Source organism: Plasmodium cynomolgi, chromosome 14, assembly GCF_000321355.1.
Source record: "Plasmodium cynomolgi strain B DNA, chromosome 14, whole genome shotgun sequence".
Lineage (NCBI taxonomy): Eukaryota > Apicomplexa > Aconoidasida > Haemosporida > Plasmodiidae > Plasmodium > Plasmodium cynomolgi.
Genome location: NC_020407.1, coordinates 1508925 through 1534581, shown reverse-complemented (window position 1 = coordinate 1534581; position 25657 = coordinate 1508925). Strand labels below are relative to the sequence as shown.

Genomic DNA, 25657 nt, shown 5'->3' with positions numbered 1-25657 from the left:
GCATTAATTTATTAAAATTCACCACATAAGCATGTAGAGGCCTTTCTACGTGTCACACGCTTATGTGTACGCCGCCTCCGATTTGTTACGTTTATTTGTGTACCTGTGAGCATGTGCCACAGCCGCTTACACATGCGTACATGTCCATTACGTTTGTACGCCGCCCCCATATTTTTAACCCCCCTCCCCTAGATTTTAATCCTTCCAAAAGGATAAAATTTAACTTGCTTATGAATTTCACATTTGGCATAATTTCGCACAGATGATGGCGCCTATGTCTTTTCACCCTTCTCCCTGTTTTATAAAATCACTGTTCGTATGTTACGTTCATTTTTTTCCACTTATGTGGAATATTTTTTTTTTTTCTCATGGGCCCTCCCTCCATGCATAAGCGTCTTATAAATGTCTTGCTGCGGGAGTACATATGCATATATGTACACGTTTCAGCGTATACTCGTACGCTGTGATGGATTACGTGTAGGTATTTTCATCCCCGTGCCCCCTCCGCTTTTTAATTAAAAACCATTACACGCCTGCATCACTGAAGGGTGTAGTACACAAACGCGAATGTGAAATTGGCACATTTGAAATTTGTTGACTCGTACATAAAACTTTAATTTACCACCAAATTAAAAGGCAGAAAAAGGAATTGTTTTCCTACGCTCTTTTTGTGTTACAGTTTTGCGCAAAAAGGTGTTACATTAACAATGTTTATAAAAATGACGTTTCCATTTTTGCTACTTTTTTGTTTTTTTCTTTTCTTTCCGCATCACTGTAACTCCATGACGGGAAGAAAAATAATCTATCATTTGTTCAGCCAAATGGTGGGGAAAAAAAAAAATACAGGAAGTTTTTCAAAAAAATGATATGTTCAACATTTCCTTTTCCTTCACTTGCGTTAAAAAAAAGTTATTCATCACAATGTGCGTAAACATGGCTTTTTCCTTTATTTTATTTTTTTTTTTTCCTCTTTCTCCATTTGGTCTTTCTCATGCATTGTTTGGAAAGAAAAGCGCTTTATCATCGTTACGGATGTTTTACGTATGACATATGCATGCCCATGAATGCCTCATTTCTGGACATGTTTCGTAGCTTAAACCTTTATCCATCATATAAACGCTTGAGAAAAAACGCACAAATTATATCTCGTCATATGCGTGTACAAGCGCAATTGCCTAACCAAAAAAAAAAAGGAAAGCAAAAATGGTACATGGGCCACGAAACAAGTGAAGCCTTCTTAATTTTACCAATTTAAACGAGTATACAGTTGGCACAAAACATGGATTTTTTGTCGCATATGTGCCATCGCTTTTTTTTTTTGTGACAAATGGGGGAGATTTATTTGCCCTCTAAATTTATGAAAGCGAATGCAGCGAAAGAAAGAAACTTTCAAATTTTACTCACCATTTTTCTTATAGTTTTTTTTTCTTTTGCCTGCCTAAACGTGCATCATGTGTAGTATATAACTGCTTTTTTATTTTAAGGCGCTCATTCATTCGTTAGCGCCTTTTATGCACTAGGCCCAGTAATGCATCGCAAAATGGTATATATCTATAATATATATATTATGTATATACCTATCCATTTAGCCTTTCAAGCGCAGCGTCGATTTTCATCCATGCATTCACGAACTTCTCCTTTACGAATCCCTTGGTTTGTGCATTCACTAATACTTCTCATTTACCCTTTTATGCGTTTGTACTCCTGCATCAATTCACCGCGTGCCAGCGCACCAGCGCAACCACTGATCAACTGATCCTCTGACGCAGATACGTTTTGATTCACTTTTATTTTTTTTTTTCTGTTCCTACCTTACCGGTAGAATGAAGTAACCTAAACCAATGCATTATGCTGCGATTCGTACATACGCATAAACACATGCATATGTATTCCCACGTGAGTACTCGGAAAATATATGCATAAATTTCATGACTTCACAAAATATGGGCCTTTTGAATGATAATTTTTTAAGATGTTTTTTTCTTTTTTTTCATTTTCTCCTCCCTTTAAGTTAAACCGTATTTTGTGGGACATTTCCCCCCTGATGCGACAAGCACTGTAATAGTATGCCGACTCTTCATTAGTACGTACTTATAGTTTCGCTTTTGCTCATATGCGAAAACGTGTACCTACGTACACATACGTGCTACATATATATATGCGTGTAAATAAGTTCATCTAGGCAGAGGTTCCCCCCCACACACTTGTATCGAGAAAATTTAGAACAGATTAGATAACGCTTTTTTCATTTCTCATTTCTTGTGTGTACTTTTACTCGTAATTGATATTTTTATTTTTCTTGCAACGGTCATCCGAAAAAAGAGGAAAAATAATATTGACATCCTCATTGTTCATACCACTGCATCGTCCATGTTAAACTGTTTTTCCCCACCCCGTCTCGTCCCGTTTCTCCACTACACATTGACATTCACGAGAGTACACGTTTAAGTATTCCTGCGTTCGCGCCCCGTCCTTACAATAACCGCTTTCCTGACGAGGCGTAACAGACACAGACAGACAGACAGACAGACACACAGACACACAAGGGCCATTTATAATGAAGGCCCTTAAACAGAATAGCAAGAAAAAGGAAGTAAAAAATCATGATGACATGAACACAGAAAATTCAACTGTTAATGGCATCAATATAAACGATATAAACATAAACGATATAGAAGAAAATATAAGTGACCACAAAAATGAACGGAAAGTTAAAAAAAAAGGGAAAGCCATCGAATATTATTTGTTTGATGTAGAGGCATACAACACCAACAACAACACCACGACAGAAAGTTTCGTTGACTTAAGTTCTATAAGATCAAGTTATTTATCAGAAAACAGGAAGAAAAAAGCCAAGAAAAAAAAAAGCAGCTATTTAAAAAAACAGCTAAAAATTTATAAAAAGAAATATAAAATATTGCCAGAACATAACATTGACCAAGATACCAGCTACGAAGAGTCTGTGAAAAATGCAAATAAAGACTATAGAATATACGACCTGAAGGAGGTGAAAACGGATAAAGGAACCAATGACTTTTTGCCACAAATACGCAAAGATACCATCGGTGTGAAGAAGGACGTGTTTGTAAATGTAATCAAATTTATCATTCTCGTTTCCTCCATTTTCTTCTTCGGTTCGTGCAGCACAACCATAACCAAGTACATTATTTTTGTGAGGAAGTTTAATTACACGCAAATTGTCACGCTTCTGGAATTTTTCATAATGTATCTGATTCTGAGATTGGTAAGGAAAGGATTAGAGAGGGGGTGGGTAATACCTCCTCGAAGAGTTTTCCCTGGTTTATACTCATATGTGAAACATGCTAGTACCCTTCATGTATCTATCACACTGTCCCATAATTTCAACTCCACATACACTTAAACACCCTTACAATGCATTCACAATTAGGTAATCTTCTGTGGGAAAATGAAAAGTTCGACAAACTTAACGAGGAAGCAATACATCAAATATATCATTTCGAGTAAAGCATTTTTTTTTTTTTTTTTTTTTTTTTTTTGTTTACCTTGTCTAGGCAGCGCTCGCCGACCCCCACGGCGTTCTCCCGCGCAAACGTATATGTACACATACAAATATATGTATATATATGTGTGTACATTATGTGTTCACGAATGCTTCCTTACGTTGCGCCTTTTCTTCGCCACCTCCCGCAGTTTCGGCACTACTAGGACTCAGCGTTGTGACAGGCAATAGCGCCTACTCCTACTTAGAAATTCCGGTCATTTCTGTCATTAAATCGAGTTCGCTAATATTGATATATTTTTTATCCATCAAATTTGGTAACCTTTTTTTTTCGAAAATCTCGGCTGATTTGTTCGAAGCGGAATGTTTTTCCCTCCTAACAGCGCGCACGTGTTAATATGTGTGAATATATGCATGCTTATTTTTTTTTTTCGCGTCCCCTATTGTGACAGGTTTGAAGGAATTCAAGTGCTCCCTGTTGTGTTCGATTGTAAGCGGAAGGAGCAAACAAACTCACGCATAACTCCCTATAGGATATTACGTGCATGCGTTTGCGCGTGTATACATGTGCACATATGTGTAGAGGAAAAAAAGTTTCAGTGTGACATTGCAATAATCTCCCCTTCTTCCCCTTCCGCAGCTTACAATATTGATGGGGGTAATTATGAGCATTACTACGCTGAAAATAGACAGCTTGTTTGGGTAAAAAAAAAAAATAAAATAAAGAAATATATAAATAAATAAAATAAAATAAAAACGATAGAAGAGATCATGGAAGAAATACACCATCAATTGGGGTTGTCCTTACTTTATTTGTCACTCATTCCCCCCCCTCCTCCCCCTCTTTAGTATGTTCCTGTTGTTAATATCAGTCATCGCGTCATCCCTTAAGTGGGTTTTTACCAATGTTTTGTTAAGATCAACATCTATGAAGGCGCACATTATTTTGTTACACATATACCAAGTGGCCATGTTTATCATAAGTAAGGATCTGCATGAGAACGTAAAATGCTCTCGCGAGGAGTTGGATTTGCTCCAGCGGGTGCGTGTACGGTTTTTCCAAAATGTCCACATGATAAAAAAAATGTTCCCCCCGCTTTGTAGTTATCCCCACACTTGTGATCGATTTAACCTGTGTTATTAAAGGTGAGTGTAGCGAAAACGCAATCGAGGTAGTTTTCCTTCCAGAAAGGAAGACGTGTTATATGATACTTTAACGCTATGTGAATGTCCCCCTACTTGTTATATGTGCACAAATGTAAATTTAAAAATTTCGCACCTTTGACTTTTTTTTTTTTTTTCAGATTATAACAGCAACGTTTTAACTATTGATCAGATACTTTCATCATTGGTTTTAGTCGCCATTGGCGCACTGAGCAGCGTATTTTTAATTTTAGCGGAGTTCTCATTAATATGTAAAATGCTGGAAAAAGATATACACATTCGTGATGTGTCAAAATGGCACAATTTCGATGCGCATACGTAGCAGTGCCTTGTGCGTACAACACGAGTAGGAACATTTTTTTCTTCCCCTTTTTTTCGCAGCGTACACCTCATCCGTGACCCTGAGTATAGTCTTTATAGGGAGAGAGGCAATCCTTTTGATTATTGGATCGGTGAGGGAACGCCGAGTGTGCGCCTAAGCAGTTGTCCATTCTCCATTCCCGTGTGCGCCCAAGCAGTTGTGTTTTTTCTCCATTCCTGTGTGCGCACAGTATCTACACATATACATATATATGTACTCACGTGTGCGCCGTTCCCCCCTTACCCTTCAGTTATTTTTTGGTGAAAATATCAATTTTAGTTCATCTATTGGCATAGCAATTTCGATGATTGGTACCATCCTCTATGGTTATGCATCAAAGTGATGGCCCTGATTCAAGTGGGGCATAATTGCGGCGGATACAAGACAACGTATGTGCACACATGCGTACACATTTACGTGTATGAGTAGCGTCCTTTCACACGAGCATACGTAAAATCGCTATACATACGTACGCACGTAACCATCCCGCGCATATGCATGATTCACCTTTTTTTCAATTCGAGTATATATTGTTTTTGTAATTTGTGTCCCACGTGTCTACACACGAAACAAAGTGCAGTCATAAAAATGTTTACGCCACCCTCCAAAGATATACACCCATCCCAAAAAAAAAAAAAAAAAAAAAAAAAAGCTTTACCGAAATGTTACGATTTTTTTTTTTTTTATTTTTAACACATTTTTATATATTTTCCTTTTTTTTTTTTGTTGTTAATTTTTTTTTAACTAAAATGTTAATATTAAAAAAAAGAAAAAACGTCTTAAGAAAATTTATCAAAAACAAATTTTATAAATATGATAATCAACGTTTTTATTTTTACATAAACGTTGTTACGCGCAGGTGGACTGTATACGCGTGCCCATTTATATGTTCATACATATAACGCATCAACGTGAGCACTGCCTAACGCGAAATGAACAATCTTCCCCAAATGTTCATACCTATTTCGTACACGCGCACTTATGTACGTATGTGTTTATACTCACATATGCATATCTACGCGCAAGCGGTGTGGTAAAAAAAGGGGAGGCATGACTGCCCCCCCAAATGGATACATGCCCACAATTTGAGCTTCGAAAGCGGGAAATTGCGCAGCCTATCAGCGTGGAATTGGATCATATAAATCATATATACACTTCACATTGAGCAGGAAATAATAATCACATTAAAAAGTGCAAAAACAAATGGGTAAAAAAAGGCGTGTGCAGAAACGTGGAAAAAAATTGCATATGTACAAAAGTACACACATAATGCATACGCACACATAATGCATAAGCACACATGTATGCACAAACGCATAGGTATACAAAGATTGTATGTAGACAAACATATGTAGTTATATGCCACTGGGGAGAGAGGGGAAACATTTGAAAAATCCAAAATTTGCTAAAACGACATGTGTGCAAGGGGGACACACGAAAGTCCGATTCGGGGTTAACCAAAGGGGGGACGTGCAACATGGAGCAGGCGGATCACCCTTCAGAATGAGGAAGCCGGGTTGGGTAACTAAAAATTGCGCACACGGCCCATACGTATAGGGTATAGATATATGTACATATATATGTCTCTATGCATACCCACACGTTGTGCTCGACTTTGTCCCCCTTGGGGTGGATCCGTGCCAATAAACACACACCCATGCGTCCATGCGCATGGGGCGTGTGCACTTTAAAAAAAAAAAAATCACAAACTTGTTTCACTTGTACTGGTATATACCAGACTCAGTTAAGTATTTAATCCACTTAATAATTTTATAATTGGATTTTTCGAAAACTTTAAGGTATCTGATATACATGCCACTGGAAGTAAACATGGGGATTTTAAAACTTAGCGTGATGGGCATTTTGTAGGTATTTAAAAACTTAACCGTATTCATATTCTTAACTTTGTGCACTTGTAAAACAACCTTGGACAAGTCGTCCACCTTTTGTGTGTTGTTCATGTTGGAGTAAATTTGGTTTTGATTTTCAAGCGTTAAATATATCTTAATGCTATGTTCACTTGAGCTGGAAAATTTTTTAATTCTCCAGGTGACGATTCCCTCAATGTTGTTAAATTCAGTTTTTCCTGTCGATTTATATTTCACTTCAACATTTTCAGAGAATTTATAAATAGGAATTTTTATCACAACGTCGGTGGCATGCATACTTCCCTTATAATTTGATTTAATGGTAACAGCGTATTCGTACCTGTTTGTATTTTTATAGTCCCCATAGATACTTTTACTATTATTTGTGAGTTTTTTGAGAGAGAATTTTTTCTCCAACGATTTAGAGTACTGCAGTATGGGATTGTATATAGCTATAATGTGAAAGGGTATCTGTATATTTTTGGTAATAGTGTATTTCATCAGTTCGAATGAACCATCCGGGGGGGTGAAGGTAATGAGTTTACTATTTTCATACTTGGAGAGCGTTACACAATGGTGAAAAATGCAATTGTCGATAATGATATCGTCATTTTCCTTTTCTTCACTTGTGTTTTTCCTCTTGCTATTGCTTTGATTGGATTTTCCCTTTGAGGCATTTTTCGAGCTGCTATTCGCGGAAGCCGCATTATTGGGATGATTATTTCCACCAGAGGGATTATTCCCACTAGAGGCGTTACAGACATTGTTAAGAAGGTTAATCTTATTGTTTGTGCTCAGTTCACAAATAGGCATCCCTGAGAGGAAGCATTTCAGTGTGACCTTTCCATTGATGTGGGCATATATCAAATTGTTGCTATTTATTGTAACATTCAATATTTCCAGTATGTCAATATATATTTCATTTTTTTTATAATAAATGTTGTTGTTTCTCCAAGTGCAGTTCCCTGTTATGTAATTAAAATTATTCGTTGGTTTACTATTGTTAATTATTTTATTTTTAATTCTGTTCAACGTTTCCTTCCCTATATATTTTAGTTTATTTTTTTCATTCAATTCGTAACTATTGGCATTTTTTAATCCACTTTTTTTGTACGAATCTTTACTATTTCCATTATAATATTTCATGTGCAATCCTTCATTCTGATTTTGTATATTCGTGTCATGTACAATATCTTCAATCACACAGTTAGGGTTCCGTAGCTCATTTGACAACTTCTGAAAGTATTTAGAAGTCCTACTGTAATATTTGACCTTATTCAGGAGGCTATTCTTTAAAATATTTACTTCCAACGTTTGTGGATATCCGTAGTCAATTATTTCATCACATATTTCATAAATCAGGACAAAATTATTAACTATATTTATTCCCGAAATTTCCTTGTTAAAGAAGTAATTTAATATTTCTATAAATTTATATATAAAGTTGAAGATGAGGCAGATGTTCGAGTTGCTCCTGGTCAGAACCGTTATGACAATTTCGTTTATGCTCACGTTTAGGAAGAAGACGTTGTTTATTTCGATTATTGGGTGCTCAAAGAATCTCTTCGTTTTTATGTATTTGTTTATGTAGTGGTTTAGGTCATTCTTTCTCGTCACGTTTCGATAGTTCCTCTGTATTAGCAACTGCCCGTTTATGAAAAAAATGTACAGGGCGTCTATCATCTTGGGCTAGCATATTCTTCGGTACTGCTTTGGGAGTCGTTGCTACGTCGTTGCTACGTCGCTTCCACGTCACGGTCACGCCAGCCCCACTTCGTCGCTATGCTCATTAACTCGGGTGAAGCGGGTGGGCATCCAGAATCCGCCTCCTTCAGACACCTTTACCGCGGTTGCGCTCGGAGTGGCACCTATGCTCACAAAGGGATACGTTGATTCGGTCACGCGGTCATGCGGTCATGCGGTCATGAGGTCACGCGGTCATGAGGTCATGCGATCATGCGGTCACGAGGTCATGAGATCATGCGGTCATGAGATCATGCGGTCATGCGGTCACGCGCTCATGCGGCCATTCACCCCTGCGGTCGTGCAGCTATCCACGCATACGTACAAATATGCAATCTCAAGGAGACATAAGCATAAGCACTTGGTGAACAGTTCACATTTCGCATCCGTCCCAGATGACGACGCGCAAAGGACTTGCTCGATAAAATTACTAAATTACGACAAAAAAAATAAAACGTAATGTAAAAAAATTACGCGGATGACAAGGAAATAAAATGTGCCACGTGCGGGATAAAAACAAAAGTCTTCGATGAATTCTCAACGATAAAGAAGCTAATCCGTTCGCGTTGTACGAATGGAAGAATGGCCTTTCGAGGTTTAAAAATCACGCCGCATAACTGCCTTTCTCTCCACCCCTGTTGCTAACTTGGCTCAGTCACTTGAATGGCTTCACGCGAGCAGCATGGTATGTGCGCATGTATATATATTTATGTATATTTTGACGCTTGTTCAGACGCCTGGTGTTCTCTTCCCCCCTTGCAAAACGCTACACTCCCCCCGTCCACGTTATTTCTTAATGGCGCTAAGCGCACATGTGTGTATGCACATATGTATATTTTATACGCATAAACGCTTTTCCTGAGAGGCCTTCCCAAACTGTGCATGGCTGTGCAGGAAAACAACTGGTCGAAATGAGCGCTTCTCCCTACACGGTGAGCAAAACAAACTTAAGTACCATTTCGAAAAGATGGTGAAGGGGCCACCGATACTTAAAAAAAATTGCAAAATTTTGCTGAAATCTGTTAAAGTTTGCAAAAACGTGCTAGTCTGTTTTAATACGCTAAATACAGATTTATGTATACATTTACGCATGCATAAGTTTACGGCTAATTTATCGCATAGTAAACGTTGGCATACATTTTTGAATCGTTTTATCTGGGTATTCATACATTTTGCTGTTTTTATTCATCAGCGCCAAAACGTTTGGCCTTTTCTATTCGGACTACCACTACTAGTTTGCTAATACCTTTCTCATTAAATTAGGAACACTCGTTTCCATTGCTCCGGCTGATAAATTATCATATCGTTATATTGCCAGCATACACGTACATATGGATGTATGTAATGTGCGCACGTGAATAAACATGAGATAGTTTCTTTTTTTTTTTTAATGGCGATGATAACTGCCACTTGAAAAGTTGGTACATCTCCAATTCGGTTTCTCTTCCGTGAGGTAAGTATTATACACGGGTTGCGTGTTCACCATTAAGGAGGCATTACTTAATCTAAGGGATGTTACAAACTTTTTTTTTAATGATGACAAGAAATGTGAAATGCAAAAAGAAAACTAAAAATAGAAAAAGGGAAAAACAATCAAATGTCCCTCGTTTGACCGCATGTTTGGGGTTTTTTTTTTCTTTTTCCGCCTCTCTCATTTGGTTTATTTATTTTTCACTGAATTTTCTACAAAAGGGAATAGGAACATAATTTTTTAACTTTATTTTTCCCCCCCTTCGTTTGAATGCGCATGTGGAAGGTAAATAAATAGTGCTTACAATACGTTAATGTTAAACAAATATATGTGCCATATATTGCACATAATAAGCGGGGGGACAAATTCTATCACCCCTGTGTCATTTGCTTAAAACGCTCTTTTCATTTGTCATATATAATGGCATGTACAGCTTGTACATAAAGCATAACAACACAGTTTGGTTTTCTCAATAAAATATGCGCCAAGGGGATTTTACAGCCAATGCTGACTCGTTTGCTATCCCATCTCTTTGTCATAAAATTAATAAGCAAAAGGGAAAAGGGGAAAAAGTCCCATCGGTTTTGCAAAAATGGTGAAATGGTGCTCTCCAAAAATTCGAGCATTTATTTGTACATATGCGAACATACCATTACGTACAATGCGTGATAATTAAAATACAAAATGTCACAATTTTAAAAAATTCGAATTGGGTTCGCCCGTCATCCATTTGTCCATATTAAGAGGGAATAGAAAAAAAAAAAAGGGGAAAGCCGCGTATACGTAATTAATAAGCATTTGTCATCACAGCATCGCATTGAATGATGCAAATAAAATGCTACGAAATACTATACTTATTCCTTAAAAAAAATTGTAAACACAGAAAGGCACGCTTTTATAAAAATGTAAGACTTTTTTTATTTTTATTTTTTTGGCTCCCCCCCATTTATTCCTTTTCATTTGTTGCGCATACCGTTTTGCGCGAGCAATGGTTGGAATCTGAGTAACAACGAGAAAATGGTAACTCCCGTTTTCTACAAGCGTGGAATTGTTTAGGAAGTCGCTTACTTAGTTGTTTGTGCGTTATGCAGCTGAACGTGCCGTGTATATGCAACACCTGTATTCGTGAGCTCCCATTTGTACGCGCACATTTGCGCAAGGCATTCTCCCCACACGTCTTCACGTATGAGCGACAGGCACCAAGTGCAACCTTTGCAAGCGGATGGAATGCACACCTACAGGTGATTGCTAACCAACGTAGCACAACATAAATCCTGCACTTATCTCCTTTCGGCAAATTTGCCAATCGCTATAAAATTTCAAAGGCGAAGCCGCTTTATACATCATCTCATATGTAAAGAACCACGAGAAGTGGAAACACAAAATTGAGGAATCACAAACTCGTCACTGATTGCTCACTTTTGCGCACCCCGTGTATGAGTGAAAAACGAGGCACGAGGGCTCATAGGTAGGCACATAAAATATGCTTACAAGAATGTGATTTTAACTTGCAAGAAGCAACCATACACACACACAGTATACACACAACTCTTTCGAATCAACCCCAACCGCCCCCCTAACTAAATGGTACAAAACAGAAAAAAGAACAAAAAATGCCGCATCCAGAAAATCATCCAGCTGCTCGAAAACAACGAAGAAGACGAGCAAACCCTAATCCCGTACATCATCGAAATAGAACAAATATTCTTCGAATGTTTTAACAATGAAAAAAAAAAAAAGCGAAGGATAATTAACACGTACGTCATTCCGTATGTAAACTTACTCCTCGAGCGCGTAGATAATGGGGATGCAAAAATTAATTACCCCTTTAGGGATAAATTGCTAACAAGAATATTAACCTTCCTCTCATCTGTCCTACGGATTAACAAAAATTATGCACACTTAGTTGTCTCCTACTTTGTAAACCTAATTGAACAGAAGTATTATGTTGTAAAAATTGTTGACCATTTAAAAAAAATTATCATCCCCTTGTTGAAAGGGCTTATATTTTCGAAAGCCTGTTTACACGACTTTGGAGATAGTTCCTTGTACGATAATGATGAAGAAAGGGAGGAAGAAAAAAGAAACGAAGTGAATAATATCAAACAAGGGTTCCATAATTATGTCATACTGAAAAGCAAAATTTTCAACATCCTAACGAACTTCCATTTCGATAAAGGGGCAACGGAAAACCCGTACAAATATGACTTAATAAAAAACTTGATGCTAATTTTGACCAAGGAAGTTTTATTTTTCTTTCACATTTTAAAAAATAAAAAAAATATATTTAAAGAAATATTAAGTGAGCAGAAGCAAGTTCACCATGTAATTAACCAAGTCTTCGACATAGCATACCTCAATGTTGTTACAGACAAGGTTAATATGAACAGTTATGATGAAATTATTATGATATGGCTCGAGCAGGATATCCAACTCTTAAACGATTTGATTCTTTTTAACCTTAGTAAAAATGGAAATAATACCAATGATCTGGCCAAGAATGAATTATCTGTGCACAAAATAAAGGAGGAGTTGGGGGAAAAAACACCCCGTGATGGTTCCATCCCTGCGGTCGCTTCCAATCCCGCAGTTGCAAAAAAAGGGGGGAGAAAAAAAAAATTAAAATCTGAGCAAAATGTGAAAATGGAATGCATAATTAAGCGCGAAAATGACGAGGAAGAAACGGACATAAAGGAAGAATGGAGTAGCAGGGATGGGGATGTACCCAAGTTGGAAATTTTTAACAAATTGATAGCCCAATTTAATGGGGGGTGTGCAGATGGCGGGAAACATGTGACATGCGAAAGTTCGCACGAAAAAAATGCACACGAAAGTGTGTTCGAAAATGTGTACGAATGTGCCTACCAATACGGTGGAGAAGCTGCGCAGGGAGCTTCGCCTTCTGACACCCCCCCCGAGGGAGAAGCACAGGAGGATTACCACGAACTCGCGAGAAAGTATGTCATAAGTACAGACTGTCTAATATGCACCATTGATCAAATCACAACGGACAATATCATTTTCCTCACGCATCTGATGAGAAATGTATTTTACCTAATCCGCGAAGTCCCCTTTGTGTTCAATTTTTTCCTTAAGAATATTTTCATAATGGTGAGTGAATTGGTGCGAATACAGGGAGGTGCAGCGGAGGGGAAAAAGCGCATCGACGAGTGTGAAGAGGATGCCTCTGCAGAGGATGATCAGGCTGCCTCCCCCCACGACGAAACAGGCCTAAGCAGTTATAAGAAAAAACTGTTTAACTGCATGGTTCAGTATATCAAAAACGAACTGTATTTGCTTATATGCAAAAGTAGTGTAAATTTCCCCTTCTACTACGCATATGTTACGAGCTTGCTAAACCTGCTGGGGGAAGAAGGCAGCACAGAGGAATTAGTAAAAAAAAAGGCATCCATAAAGAGCACTCTGTTAGACGTCGAAAAGGAAAAAAGGAGGAAGGTGCACGAAAATAATCTCATCTACAATTGTGAATATTTAAAAACAAATGTTTTGAGGAAGGATTTCTATGGGTATAAGAAATTAAAAAATGAGCAGGTGGATATCATGTCCTACTTAAAGGTAAAAATGAACGAAAGCGAAAATGAGCAGGAAAACGTGAGCGAAAATAACAGGGACGATTTCCTTAAAAAAGAGGAAAAGGAAAATATATTTATAAATCAAATTGTGAAAAAATTATATCTCACAAATTTTAAAATGGACAAGGAGTATTATGAAAGGTTCGACTGCTCGAAAAGGAGCAACGTGAAGGATCTCTTTTGTAGAAGGAAGGGGCCAAACGAAGGTAGAACAGACCTTTGCGATTTTTATGCCTATGACCGGGATGTGCCGCGAAACGGTGAAACGGCCATCACTAATAGGGTTCGAAGCAGCACAGTGGGATTTTGTGAGGAGAAGAATGCTGTAGGGAAAACCCCTGTTGGAGAAAACCACAGCAAAGATGTAGACGGAGAGGGAATCCCCAACGGAGGAGACGCAAACCACATTATGCCACATAGCGCAGAAATGAACAAAGCGTCGAACGAGAATCAGAAGGGCACCCAGGCTCACGTTCTCCGAAGGAACTACAAAGGTATGTACGCCAACTTTTTAAAGAACGATCTGAAATATTACAACAATGTTAAATCGAACGACAGCATCCTGGGGACAGTGGAATTGTATTACTTTCTCATTTTTTCACAAATACTTAATAACAACTTGGAAAATAAAGTTCCAGTGTTGGGTGAAAATATCTTCATCAAAAGGATTAATAATTTAAAAGTTATAAATAACGTAATTAAGAGGATAATTTTAAATGACATGATGAAAGAAAAGCTGAAATTTTATTTTCTTATTTTGTACTTGGTGAAGATTAACACCGTGTGTATATTCAAGGGAAAGATCCCCAGTGATGTTTTCCTAAATTACTCCGCCATATTTAAAATTTTTAACAATTTATTGTTTTTTTCGTACATCCAGGATGAAAAAAAAAAGCAGGTAAAAGGGGAAGGTCAGCACAAACGCAGAGGAGGTTCTGCACACCAAACGCATGACCATCATTATGATCACACGTTAGGCTACACAACCTTTTGCTACAATTATTTGGATAAATTAAAAAAGAAAATAAAAACAAAAGGATATGCTTACAGACAAGAATTGCAGAAGAGCAAGTTCAAAGCCAAATGCAAATATGATGAAATCTTAAATATCATGATTTTTTTTTTACATAATGATAAATTATTAGCCAACCATCGAGATCAGTATATTAAAACTTTTATTGAACAAATTTTGGAGACCCCTAAGTTGACCTTCTCCTTTTTTATCTACCTGATTATCTGGCTGAACAATATAGACGTTTATATCGATTACACTGGCTATATTAACAATTCGAATAGTGGCCATATATCCCGTTCGGAAGGGGGTGTGAATAAAAGAGAAATAATGAACCAAGCTGTGGTGACGGAGGGGTTCAAGGAGGCCTACATAAAAAGGGGAGAGATGCCCGGCGAAGGGGAAGATTCCAACGTGAGCCAGACGAATCCCCTGATAAGCAAAAAAAACGAAGATAAACACAGCACAGTAGCAAATGAAGGGGAGTATTATCACACGACGAATGGTGGTGACCCTCGCTCTGTAATTGCTTCCCATGAGGAGAAACCCAAACAGGACAAGAACTACCCGTTTGATCAACACACCTGCAGTGTTTGGTCGGATGGATCTGCCTCTCACTTCGATGTTGAATTAAGCGAAAGTGATGACACAGAAGATTATGCAAATGAAGAAAATAAAGTGGACCCATTCAATACGGAGGAGAAGGACAACGAGAGGGACAACAGCCAAGGTGATGATCCACACAAAAGCTTTAATTCGCAAGAAAGTGAAATTTTACAAAATGGCGACACTGGCGTAGGGGTACCGAGAGGAAACCTTGCCAATGTATCAATCTGCAGTAAAGAGATTGACCAGGGAGATAACACTGGCGAAGCAAATATATGCAATGAGAATATTTCCAGTGGGGACGAAACGCACAAACGAAGTGGTGCGTATAAAATTGTCACAAGGAAGAACTCTCATAGGAACAAGGAAAAAGACGACGCTTCTCTCATTACAAGCGAGGAAAACGAAGTGGACGAACCCATTTTTAACATCAATTATTACATTAAGTACTCCCCTAAGGTGCAGAGCGCTTCGAATTATTACATTTTTTGCTTTTCCTTGATTTCCAATTTGTTGAAGAAAAATCAAAACATAAGAGCGAAGAAAACTATTTTAGCCATCTATATAAACACGCTATTTAAATCTAGCAACGAAATTAGAAACCTTTTAAAAAAACTCATCACTGCAGCGAAGGGAATTTACAACAATGCGTTAAGCTTTTTTGTTTACACGAAAAGGGTATACAGATTTTATCACCAAGTTTTTATTTTATTTTTACTATACATTTGTAATATGTACATTCCCCATTTGAAAAATGACATCCTTTTTTTTCCCACTTTGCCTTTTACCTCTGGCCAATGGAATTAATTAATTTTGTTCACAATTTTTTAATAACCAATTTTTCTTTTTTCTATAATGATATTTTGTGCATATTTGTGAATTGTCAAAATGTCCCATCCTACGAAAAGCGGATGCGGTCTTTAAAAAACTATGAGTTTGTTAAGGAGAAATTAAGTGAATACGTGAAGGGTCTCGATCGCCCCGAGATCTTCCAATCAGTGGAATCGTTCCTGACACAGACGGACTTCTTCAACACGGGTAAGGTGGCTGACCAGGGGGGCGCAGCAGCAAGTGGGGGACACTCTGAGGGGGCGCAAGTGCCCGTGAAAGACGCGGAAGATGGCAGCGAGGAAGGGGGAGAAGAGAAAAATGCCGACGATGAAAAAAACAAAGAGGGTGACTACAGACACGGAGAAGACACTGGCGAGGGCGACTACAAGTACGGAGAAGACACTGACGAGGACTACCACCATGAGGAAGCCCAGGAGTGCTTGCACAAGAACGAAATATCGCAGAAAATCCTGCTCGAAGAAATCTTCGTTCGGTTGTTCATGCAAGCAGTAGATCTACTAGAAGACAACAAAATGGTCGCCAGAATGAAAAAGGGAAACGTTTTTCTAAACTTTGTGAGTATTCATTACGTGGATGCCTTGTGCAAATTTGTCCTCATGAAGGTAGAAAAGGTGTACCAGAAGAACAAGGCCCAGTTTTGGGCCCACTTTTCCACACTTCTGAACGAATCACCAGAAGAGGATAAAAAGAAAATGGCTGACCAGGAGGAGAGAATTGTAGAATTGAGAGAAATTTTACAATTTTTTCTCAACGCAATTGATAACTTCCTAAGCATCTGCGTCAGATCGTCGATATTTTTTCACCTCTACTTGAACACATATGCCAATTGTGTAAAAAAAGAAGTGAAGACAATTCTGTTGACCAAGTTTGTAGCCTCCCTCCCCTTGTTAAAGTCCCTTTTCCATGAGGAGTTTTTTAGGATTTTGAAATATAATAATAACAAGTGGAGTAACCAGAATGTGGAGAAGGGAAAAGAAGCTGGTGAGAAGAAACAGGAAGACGGAGCTGCTTCTTCCGAAACGAATGTCATAAGAGACGGTGTGGAAGACGCCGAGCAGGGAAAAGACACGGAAAATGAAAACAAAAATGAACAGAAAAATGAAAACAAAAATGAACAGAAAAATGAACAGAAAAATGAACAGAAAAATGAACAGAAAAATGGTGTTACAAAAGGGGGAGAAACGGACGCGAATAACGAAAACAGCTCTTTCCAAGTTAATATAGAAATTATAAAATACGTAAGTCGAAATTTGAGTGAATACACAACCGCATCGTCTGTCCCCTCGTGGGAAAGTCGCACAAATTTTCTTAATTTCTGCTACAATTTGTATTTGGAAAACAACAACGTATATTTTATTATCGAATTGATTGCCTTTTTGAAGAAGGAGCAAACTATTCATATATTTAATGAAATAATTAAAAATGATATGGACGAAAATACCAAAGTGGACCTCCTCAAATGCTGCATCAACAAAATTGTAAAGTTGCCATATTTTTACATTGTCGAAAAGCAAAATGAAAGTGAAAATGAATCATACTACATCACGAATATTGAAATTTTTTACTTTTATTACAACTTGAACAAAAATAAAAATATCCAAAAAATTATGCTGGACTATTTTGTCACCAAAGTGAACTTACACTCTGTTGATGATCAGGAAAACAAAATGTTCAACGATATTACAATAAAAGATTTGGCCAATATAATTCAGCAGATTGCGGAAAATAGCAATGCCATAATCCCCATTTATGGAAGGTTCCTATGTCAAATTAGCAAAAATATTAACATTTTGCGCGAATTCATAAGTAGTATTATTATTCCCCTGTTGATACAAAAAAAAATTTGGAACAACAAGGTTATATGGAAGGGCTGTTTGATGTGCATATCGATGTTGTGGCCCGATTTCAAGCACTCCCTTTTTTACGTTTTTTTTATGTTGCCCGCGTAAGTTTTTAAGAGGCAAGAGGAGGGGCGCGCTCTCCACGTCCATGACTGGGCGGGAAGCGGCATTAATCAGTCAACCGGATAATTGAGCAATCAATCGGTTAATTGATCAGTTAATTGGTTAATTGATCAGTTAATTGGTTATTTGTTAGTTAATTCATTTTTTTTTTTTTTCTGCCTCCCGAAGGGACGAATGCACCACGCTGTTCAACGCCCTACAGCAGAAGTACCCCCTGACAAGCGACCTCATCGAGCTAATATCGTCCAACGAGCAAGTAAGTGTAGAAGACCCGCACGACACGTTTGCGTGTCCTTCATCCTGTTTCGTTTTCTCTTCTTTTCCTTTGTTTTGCTTTCCTGTTCGGTGGTTAGTAACTCCCCCCGCAACAAGTGCTACACATCCAAGTCATTCACCCCCATTTTACCCTCCGACTACTTGTGCAGGCTAAGCGCATGTGCCCTGAACATTTGAAGAATCTGCTAAACACATGATGAGGCTACGTGTACCAAGTTTTGAAGAAGAGAAAAAAGGAAAAACTGACGCAAGATAGTACGTCCCACCTGTTGCAGGGGCTAGTTATATATGAAAAAAAAAAACGCTGTCATTTAGTTAAACGTTTTTTAAATAAAAAGACAGTTGGTTTCGAGAAACCGCATTTTCACCCCTTTTTTTTTTTTTTTACCCACCTAGATGCAATACATTATACACAGTTCATACTATTCCAATTCACGTTCCATGTTTGCCATTTTTACAATTTTGAAATGGAGCACTTGCACCAACAACATATGCGTGTGCGCATGATTGTGCAAAGTACCAAATAGCTGCTGCTCCTCTACTTAACCGCATAACGTTAAAAGAAGTAGCAACTTTCCTGGGGGGATATATCAAAAGAAAGCTCTTTCTGTAAAATATATTGTTGTAAGCATATCCTTTGTTTCGTAAAAACGGGAAAATGCGACAAGAAAGGAGAAAGAGTCATGGGGGCGAAAAAGAACAAACAAAAGGAAAGAATAAAAAAAAAAAAAAAAAAGTTATGCAAATTGTACGTTAAAAGTAGGCCCCAAAACAAGCCAAAATTAAACGACGTGGAGTGAATAAAAGAGAATAAGCGAGGAAGGACAAAATCCTCTTACCACCTCTTCCCTGCTTTCAAAAAGTTTTAACGCAGTTAAGCACCATCTTTAAAAAATTGAAAAAAAAGTTAAAAAAAAAAATTAAAAAAAAGTTTTAATTGACCGCCTGAGCTCTGTACTTTGACACACAATATTCTTCATCATTATGAAAACCTAGACTGGAGCTGTAAAGGGGAGGAAAAAAAAAAATTCAAAATTTGTGTTTTTTGGAAAGTTAGGAAAATTAAAAAAGTAAAAAAAATAATGTTACCTTACATAGCAATATATGCATCCGAAAATTATAGCTCCCAGTAAAAATAATACTAACCCGAGGGCCATTTTTTTATCTGCAAGTTGAGCGGAAGGGAGAAGCGAAAATGTGAAAAGATGCAAATGCATACTTCTGTAGGCGTACATTATATATTGGTATGCGTATGATTGTCGCCTTGTCGCCCACTGAACATGTTTCTACAGCGATGCTGCTCGCGCTTGTGAGCCCATGTGCTATGTGCATTTTTGTCGTATTTTTACTATTTATTATCCACATAAAGAAGTTCACTTTCTTTTCCTTTCGTCGCCTGAACTTGAGTGCGTCTAAATATTCATCCTCTTCCGCTGCATGTCTCTCCACTTCTAACTGTGTGTTTTCTGCTTCGTTCGACGCAGCATTAGCAGCTAAGGTGGCGGTATCAGTACCGGCACCAGGAACCGCATCAGCACCCGCATCAGCAACCACATCAACATTTTGATCTTTTACTTCCTCAGCTTTGTTATCTTTCTGTTCACCTTCCTGGACAGCTTCCTTTGGGACTTCATTAATTTTTTCTAAATAAAAATTGAGGGTGGAAAAATAAAAATGTGAGAAATTTTAACCTATCTGTTAAGGAAGCATCTAAATTTGCTTTTGGTGTCATGGTTTGCCTCACTGTATGAAGCGATATTGTTTTATTTTGCCCTGTTTCGCTTTATCTTTTTTTTTTCTTTTCTTTCTCTTTTTTGCACCTTTTAACAACACTTGGCAAGCAGCCGATTGACATTTCTGAAATCTGAGGTTAAAATACCTATCGCAAAAGTCTGCATCTTCCTCCAGGCATTTATTCCGCCTGCATCTGTATGAAAATTCGTCGCTGCACACGCTGTAGCATGGAGACCAGTCCTCCCACTTGAAGTGCTTCTCTTTTAGCTCTGCGAAGTGGCGAAGTGGTGAAGTTGTGAAGTGGCGAAGTGGTGAAATTGTGAAGTGGTGAAGTGGTGAAATTGTGAAGTGGTGAAGTGGCGAAGTGGCGAAGTGGCGAAGTGGTGAGGCTGAGGTGGATACCTCCTTCCCCCCAGAGCGAACCCCCCACTCCCACCGCGTGTCTCACTTTTCTTAAGCTTCAAAATATTCCTCATATTTTTATAATTATGCAGAAACTGCGGATCCTTTATTTCTGGTGAAAACAAAATAATGTCACTCAACTCGTGAGAAGTAAAAAGAACAAATTCGACGCTCTTCCCATGAACGTAGCTATCCACATTGTCACTCTGATTGGCCTCATTCGAATTGCTATCCTTGTTGTGGTTTTCTTTTTGACATATGTGATACTGGATGGCATTGGAGATATCAATTTTTATGTAGTCATTTTCTAGTGTGCCTTTCGACATAGAATATTTATCCCCCGTAAATTCAGCAACGGATTTATTTAAGTCGTAACCATCAGGTAATTTTATTAATACAAAAACGCCTTTTTGTAACTTGGTTTCGATTTCTTCAAAACTTACCCTCTTCAAATAGTTAACATGAAGAATATACTTATTAAAGGAATAAAATTCGCACATTTCGTGATTTATGGGTACCTTAAATGTTAATGCGATGTTAGACAGTTGATAGTTCCCATCTCGTAGCAGATTATTTGTGTAGCCATAAATGTTTCTCTTGTTGCCCACTTTTATCGCGTGCGTCTGATTTTCTAGATTTAACATATGTTCCATGGGTAGGTTTAAGTTTTTATTATTTCGAATTGAGTTTATACAGATATTGTCCTCATGGCTTACGTTTTTGACGATAAAATTATCGAATATGGTTGTCTCCTCCGAAAAGTAGGGAACTACTTTTCCCATCGCTATGTCACTTTCGTCATTTTGGTGCATGATGAATCTACTGTTTTTTACATTTTTTCTTACACTAATAGCACAGATGTTGATTAACAAAAAGGACACCACAAATTTTACAACTGCAAAACTTATGTGTTTATTGTCACGGTGGCTTTTCATTTCTTGCTTTGACAGTCTTCTGGCTCTTTGGCGAGGTGCACAACTTGCGCTTACTTACTTGCAGCGACAGAGCGTGCCCCTGGTGGAGGTTGAGTGGCGCCCCTGTCAACTCGCATGTGCAAAAAGGAGGAAGGTACAGACAAACGCGGGGGGGTAACTGGCAAGTAGAGAAGCGCCTACGCCTCTATCTATATCTACACACCTTGCGACAAAAAGGTGACACACAAAATGAGCAAAGCGCGCTTAACTTTTGGCAGCCAACTTGCAGCTCCAAATATTTTCTCACAATTGTTCACAAAATGACGCACAAAAAGACGCATAAAATGACGCACAAAAAGACGCACAAAATGACGCACAAAATGACGCACAAAATGACGCACAAAATAGTCTACACGAATAAGCCGTCAGGAAAAAAAAATTCACAAAATGGAGTATACAGAGAATGTCCTTTTTTATAGTTAAAAATTTACACAGGTTAATGCGTTAAAATTGTTCGTAGTTAAATGTACACATTCATGAAAGAAAAATCAAGAAAATAAAAGTAGGCTCCTGCTACCTTTACTCCACACGCTTATAATGTGCATATATGTATGTCCATATTTGCACGCTTGCATGGGCCCATTGGCTCAGTTGTGGCATCTACTTCACCCATTTTTGAGCGCGCCAAAAAATTGATCTATTTATGCCTTAACTCCCCTCCGATTGTACTCGCCGTAGAAGCTCTCATATTTTTTTACGCATACTGAACACACGCAGCAATTTTCGGCAACTCGCGGCAATTCGCGGCATCCCCCCAAGGCGTCGCGCTGCATGCAGAATTGTCCTACAAACAGATCTGATCGAATCAAATCGAATAAAATGAAATTCCCTTTTTTAAGATAATTTTTTCTCTCAAATGGATCGCCATGCATTTGAAGATACACATTTTTTGGTCTCTTTCTTGACACCTGGTCGTGTGCATGCAAAGGGGGAAAAGGTCAAAGTGGTGTCCTCGAATTTTTCGCTTGGCTCCTTTTGCGCCTTTTAGATTAAGTACACGTAATAATGAATCGTGCGACGAGATTATCTCAACATTTTCTCCTCTATAATTTTTTTTTTTTCCTTACCCGTATAGTTGCGAATTGTTGTCAAGCTGATCACATGTGTCGTTTGTCCGATAAAGGATCATCACATGCGCGAATTCACGTTTGCGCCCACTTCTACATGTAGAGATTATGCTGAAGGGAATATCTCCTTATCAGGTATATTTTTTTTTTTTTTTTGTCCTAAATAGCGTCATGCGGGTCTATGCACACAAAAAATTGGGTGGAATGGAAAAAATTGCATAACGCGTAAGTTCTACTTTGAGGGAGAAAATAAAACATTTGAAGCTGCATGGAGTTTTGGCGCAATATTGTTGCCACTACCGCTAACACTACCGCTAACATTACCGCTACCACTGCACATTCTGGTGGCAAGTTGTGGAACCAAAGAAAGGCCGCGTTGAGCAGGTCATTACAGGTTTGGTTAATTAATTAGTTTGCTCTTTTGGGTGTCACTTTGAATGAGGCAAACAGGGGGAAAACCAAAAAGCCAAAACTAGTGCAACAAATGAATCAAACGGGGGCGCCGCCAAAAGGGGCAAATGCATAAACTAAAAAATTGAGCTCAAAAAAAAAATTACAGCCTGGTCGGAAAGGGAAGTTGCGAAAAACGAAAAGGGATAATCTGCAGGGAGACAAATATTATGCGCAAAAAGGTTCATAAAAAGAAACAGACTTTGTTAGGATTTCTCCTCAATATGGTAATGCGCAGCTAGCTAAAGTAACAAACAATAACAAACAAGGGAAAAATAAATCAGAAAAATGATTTTACTCCCAGTTGGTGTTGTCCATAAGGGGACACCGACTCGGTCACTTTGTTTTCACCACCATATTATTAGGGAGTTGCGTATATGCAAAGGTACACCCATTTTTGCTGCAAAGAAGGGACAACACTTCGCACTGGGAGGGCTGCGATATCCCACTTCTCTCATTCGTACATAAATCTGCCAGCTACATTTTCGTACAACTCCTTCTCGGCCCCTTTTTTTTTATAAAATATGTGATATAGGATCCCCATTACACAAATGATAAGTACTATGGGTAAAAGAATGATGGTAATTTTATACGCTGAAGATTCTTTAACCTCAAATAGGGAATTACAAGGGGGTAGAGGTACTTGGCATGGTCTGGTTTCTCTTAGGTCTCCTTTAAAACAGTCCCCAGATTGTTCAGCACATTTTCTTTCCCGTATTTGTACATTATCAGGATGATCACATTCCATAGAACACTTAGACCATTCTCCCCATTCAGTATAAAACATATATTTTTTTTCAATTATTAAAGATGGCTTATTTAATTTATCTTCCAACACAGTATAACAGTTATCCTCTGGTTTTAATAAAAACGTAAGTCTGTCCTTTACGAAAGCTCGCCATGTTCCATCTAGGAAAAAGTCATTTATGTTTATTCTGAAACTTCCAGATGTTTTGCTTATGCTAAATTTGATGGGTTCAGACAGGATTTCAAATTCTGATGGGTTCTTTACATCTGTAGATTTTAGTAAAACGATATTATAATTATTAGTCTTACAAGTGCTTTTTTTATTTTCTGCCATTATGCTCAAAATTAGATTTACTTCGTATGGAGAATCGGTACCAACGGAGAAATTAAAGTCCCCTATGTAAAAGGTTAACACTAAATAGCTATTAACATTATCTGTCTTCGATGAGTATACTTCTAAAACTTTTTCATTTGTAAATTTTGAATTTTTAATTACCATGTAGTTGTGAAGTAAGAACTCTTTTCTGTTAACATCGGACTCTTGTGCCGCTTTCCCTAGTTGGTTACCTGCGCCTACTGTGCACTCTGGTTCTAACGTCACAATTTTGTAATTCCCATTTTTTTGGAGCAACTGCAAAATGTAGTTGGTATTTTGCCTTTTAAAAGTATCTGAAATGACTTGGTAGCAAATGGTGCACAGCAGCACGGCTATGCAGGTGAAGCTCCACATCTTGCATCAAAAAAGAGGGGGCAGATGTGTGCACGGAGCGGAGCGGCGGAAGGGGAATCGGAAATGCACACGGCGCGGTGAATCCAATCCATGTGCCAGTTGGGCAAAAACGAAAAAAAAAAAAGCAATCAATTAGGCAGATAGGAAGTTAATCAGTTAATCAGTTAAGAAGTTATGCAGTGGAACCGCTAAGCAGTTAAAGAGCTAAACGGTTAAACGAATAACAAATCAGGCAAGCGCCTAGCCAATGGGGGAGGGGAAACAGAACATGCAAAACCGCAGGCGTGGCATCACGGAATGGCCACGTTGACCAGTTTACGTTTTGGCAAAAATATAAGGCGCATCGAGCGTGGCATGAAACTCATTTTATGTGCCTAATTCTGAGTGATTGCTAAGAAGAGAAGACACATGGAATGCGTAAAACGGTTCGATATTGCAACAAAGTTATATTGCTTGCCGCTCCTTCGCTGAATTGGCTTGTCTTTACAATTGATCAATCACTCTATTCCTCGTTTCTTCTCCTTCGTTGCATCCTCCGTTGGTACCCTTTGTTGAGGCATTTCCCCCCTCCTCCCTATACGCTGAGCACCTTTTTGTGATCTCTTCCGCGCGATTTTTGTTGTTCTCCTATTTTCATTTTACTTCAAATTTGCCTATCGCCTCCTTAATGGTGAAATGTTGCATGTTTGTAGCGGTAAACCGGCGGCCTTACGTTACAAAAAAAAAAAAAAAAATCGCACTCTGCGTTTAGGCGTATGTGCAGCCGTAACACGAAGAAAAAAAAAAAAACACACACAAAAAGAGGTGAGCAGGACGAACCTGTCGAAAAGCAAAAAACGAATTGATTTTCAGTTTTTCTATGTTATAGTTCACGTTTTTCCCGCAGGGTTAATTCAGAGTGACCACATATTTACTTTTCGCGGGTAGAATTACACGTAATAGATAAATGCACATGCACATAAAAATTGAACTGCGCGGGAACATGGACCCCATAACAGATTAATTCTGAATGTGTTCGCGGAAAAAAGTACATTTGCACGTGAAAAAAAAAAATATACACATATAAACAAACACGAAACAATGTGGCAGTAATTTCACTTTAATCTCTAACAAAAACTCAAAGGCATTCAAAATTGATAAAATAAAAATGCAAATTAGTTAT

The 25657-nt window shown here is 38.1% G+C and overlaps 5 protein-coding genes across 5 annotated transcripts; 2 read left to right on the top strand and 3 right to left on the bottom strand.

The window, feature by feature from the left end:
- Nucleotides 1-2557: 2557 nt before the first annotated feature.
- PCYB_144470 (transporter) lies at nt 2558-5349 on the top strand (the record flags this gene model as incomplete). The annotated part of the gene is made up of 9 exons (XM_004224918.1): nt 2558-3244; nt 3410-3482; nt 3706-3846; nt 3934-3971; nt 4122-4183; nt 4331-4464; nt 4786-4926; nt 5027-5097; nt 5257-5349. 9 exons carry the CDS (start codon nt 2558-2560, stop codon nt 5347-5349), a joined length of 1440 nt encoding a protein of 479 aa, XP_004224966.1.
- A 1372-nt stretch (nt 5350-6721) lies between these two features.
- On the bottom strand, nt 6722-8518 carry PCYB_144460 (clathrin coat assembly protein AP50; the record flags this gene model as incomplete). Its single annotated transcript, XM_004224917.1, has 1 exon — nt 6722-8518. A coding segment is annotated over one exon (1797 nt), but the record flags the coding sequence as incomplete, so codon positions are not given.
- Nucleotides 8519-11672: 3154 nt separating this feature from the next.
- PCYB_144450 (hypothetical protein) lies at nt 11673-18588 on the top strand (the record flags this gene model as incomplete). The annotated part of the gene is made up of 5 exons (XM_004224916.1): nt 11673-12639; nt 12679-16106; nt 16211-18096; nt 18284-18371; nt 18541-18588. The coding sequence occupies 2 exons, from the start codon at nt 11673-11675 to the stop codon at nt 16104-16106; spliced, it is 4395 nt and encodes a 1464-aa protein (XP_004224964.1). The 3' UTR covers nt 16211-18096; nt 18284-18371; nt 18541-18588.
- Nucleotides 18589-19300: 712 nt separating this feature from the next.
- Nucleotides 19301-21462, bottom strand: PCYB_144440 (hypothetical protein; the record flags this gene model as incomplete). The annotated part of the gene is made up of 5 exons (XM_004224915.1): nt 19301-19394; nt 19481-19556; nt 19741-20034; nt 20212-20394; nt 20574-21462. The coding sequence occupies 5 exons, from the start codon at nt 21460-21462 to the stop codon at nt 19325-19327; spliced, it is 1512 nt and encodes a 503-aa protein (XP_004224963.1). The 3' UTR covers nt 19301-19324.
- A 2010-nt stretch (nt 21463-23472) lies between these two features.
- On the bottom strand, nt 23473-24495 carry PCYB_144430 (thrombospondin-related protein 3 precursor; the record flags this gene model as incomplete). Its single annotated transcript, XM_004224914.1, has 1 exon — nt 23473-24495. The coding sequence occupies one exon, from the start codon at nt 24493-24495 to the stop codon at nt 23473-23475; it is 1023 nt and encodes a 340-aa protein (XP_004224962.1).
- Between the last annotated feature and the right edge of the window lie 1162 nt (nt 24496-25657).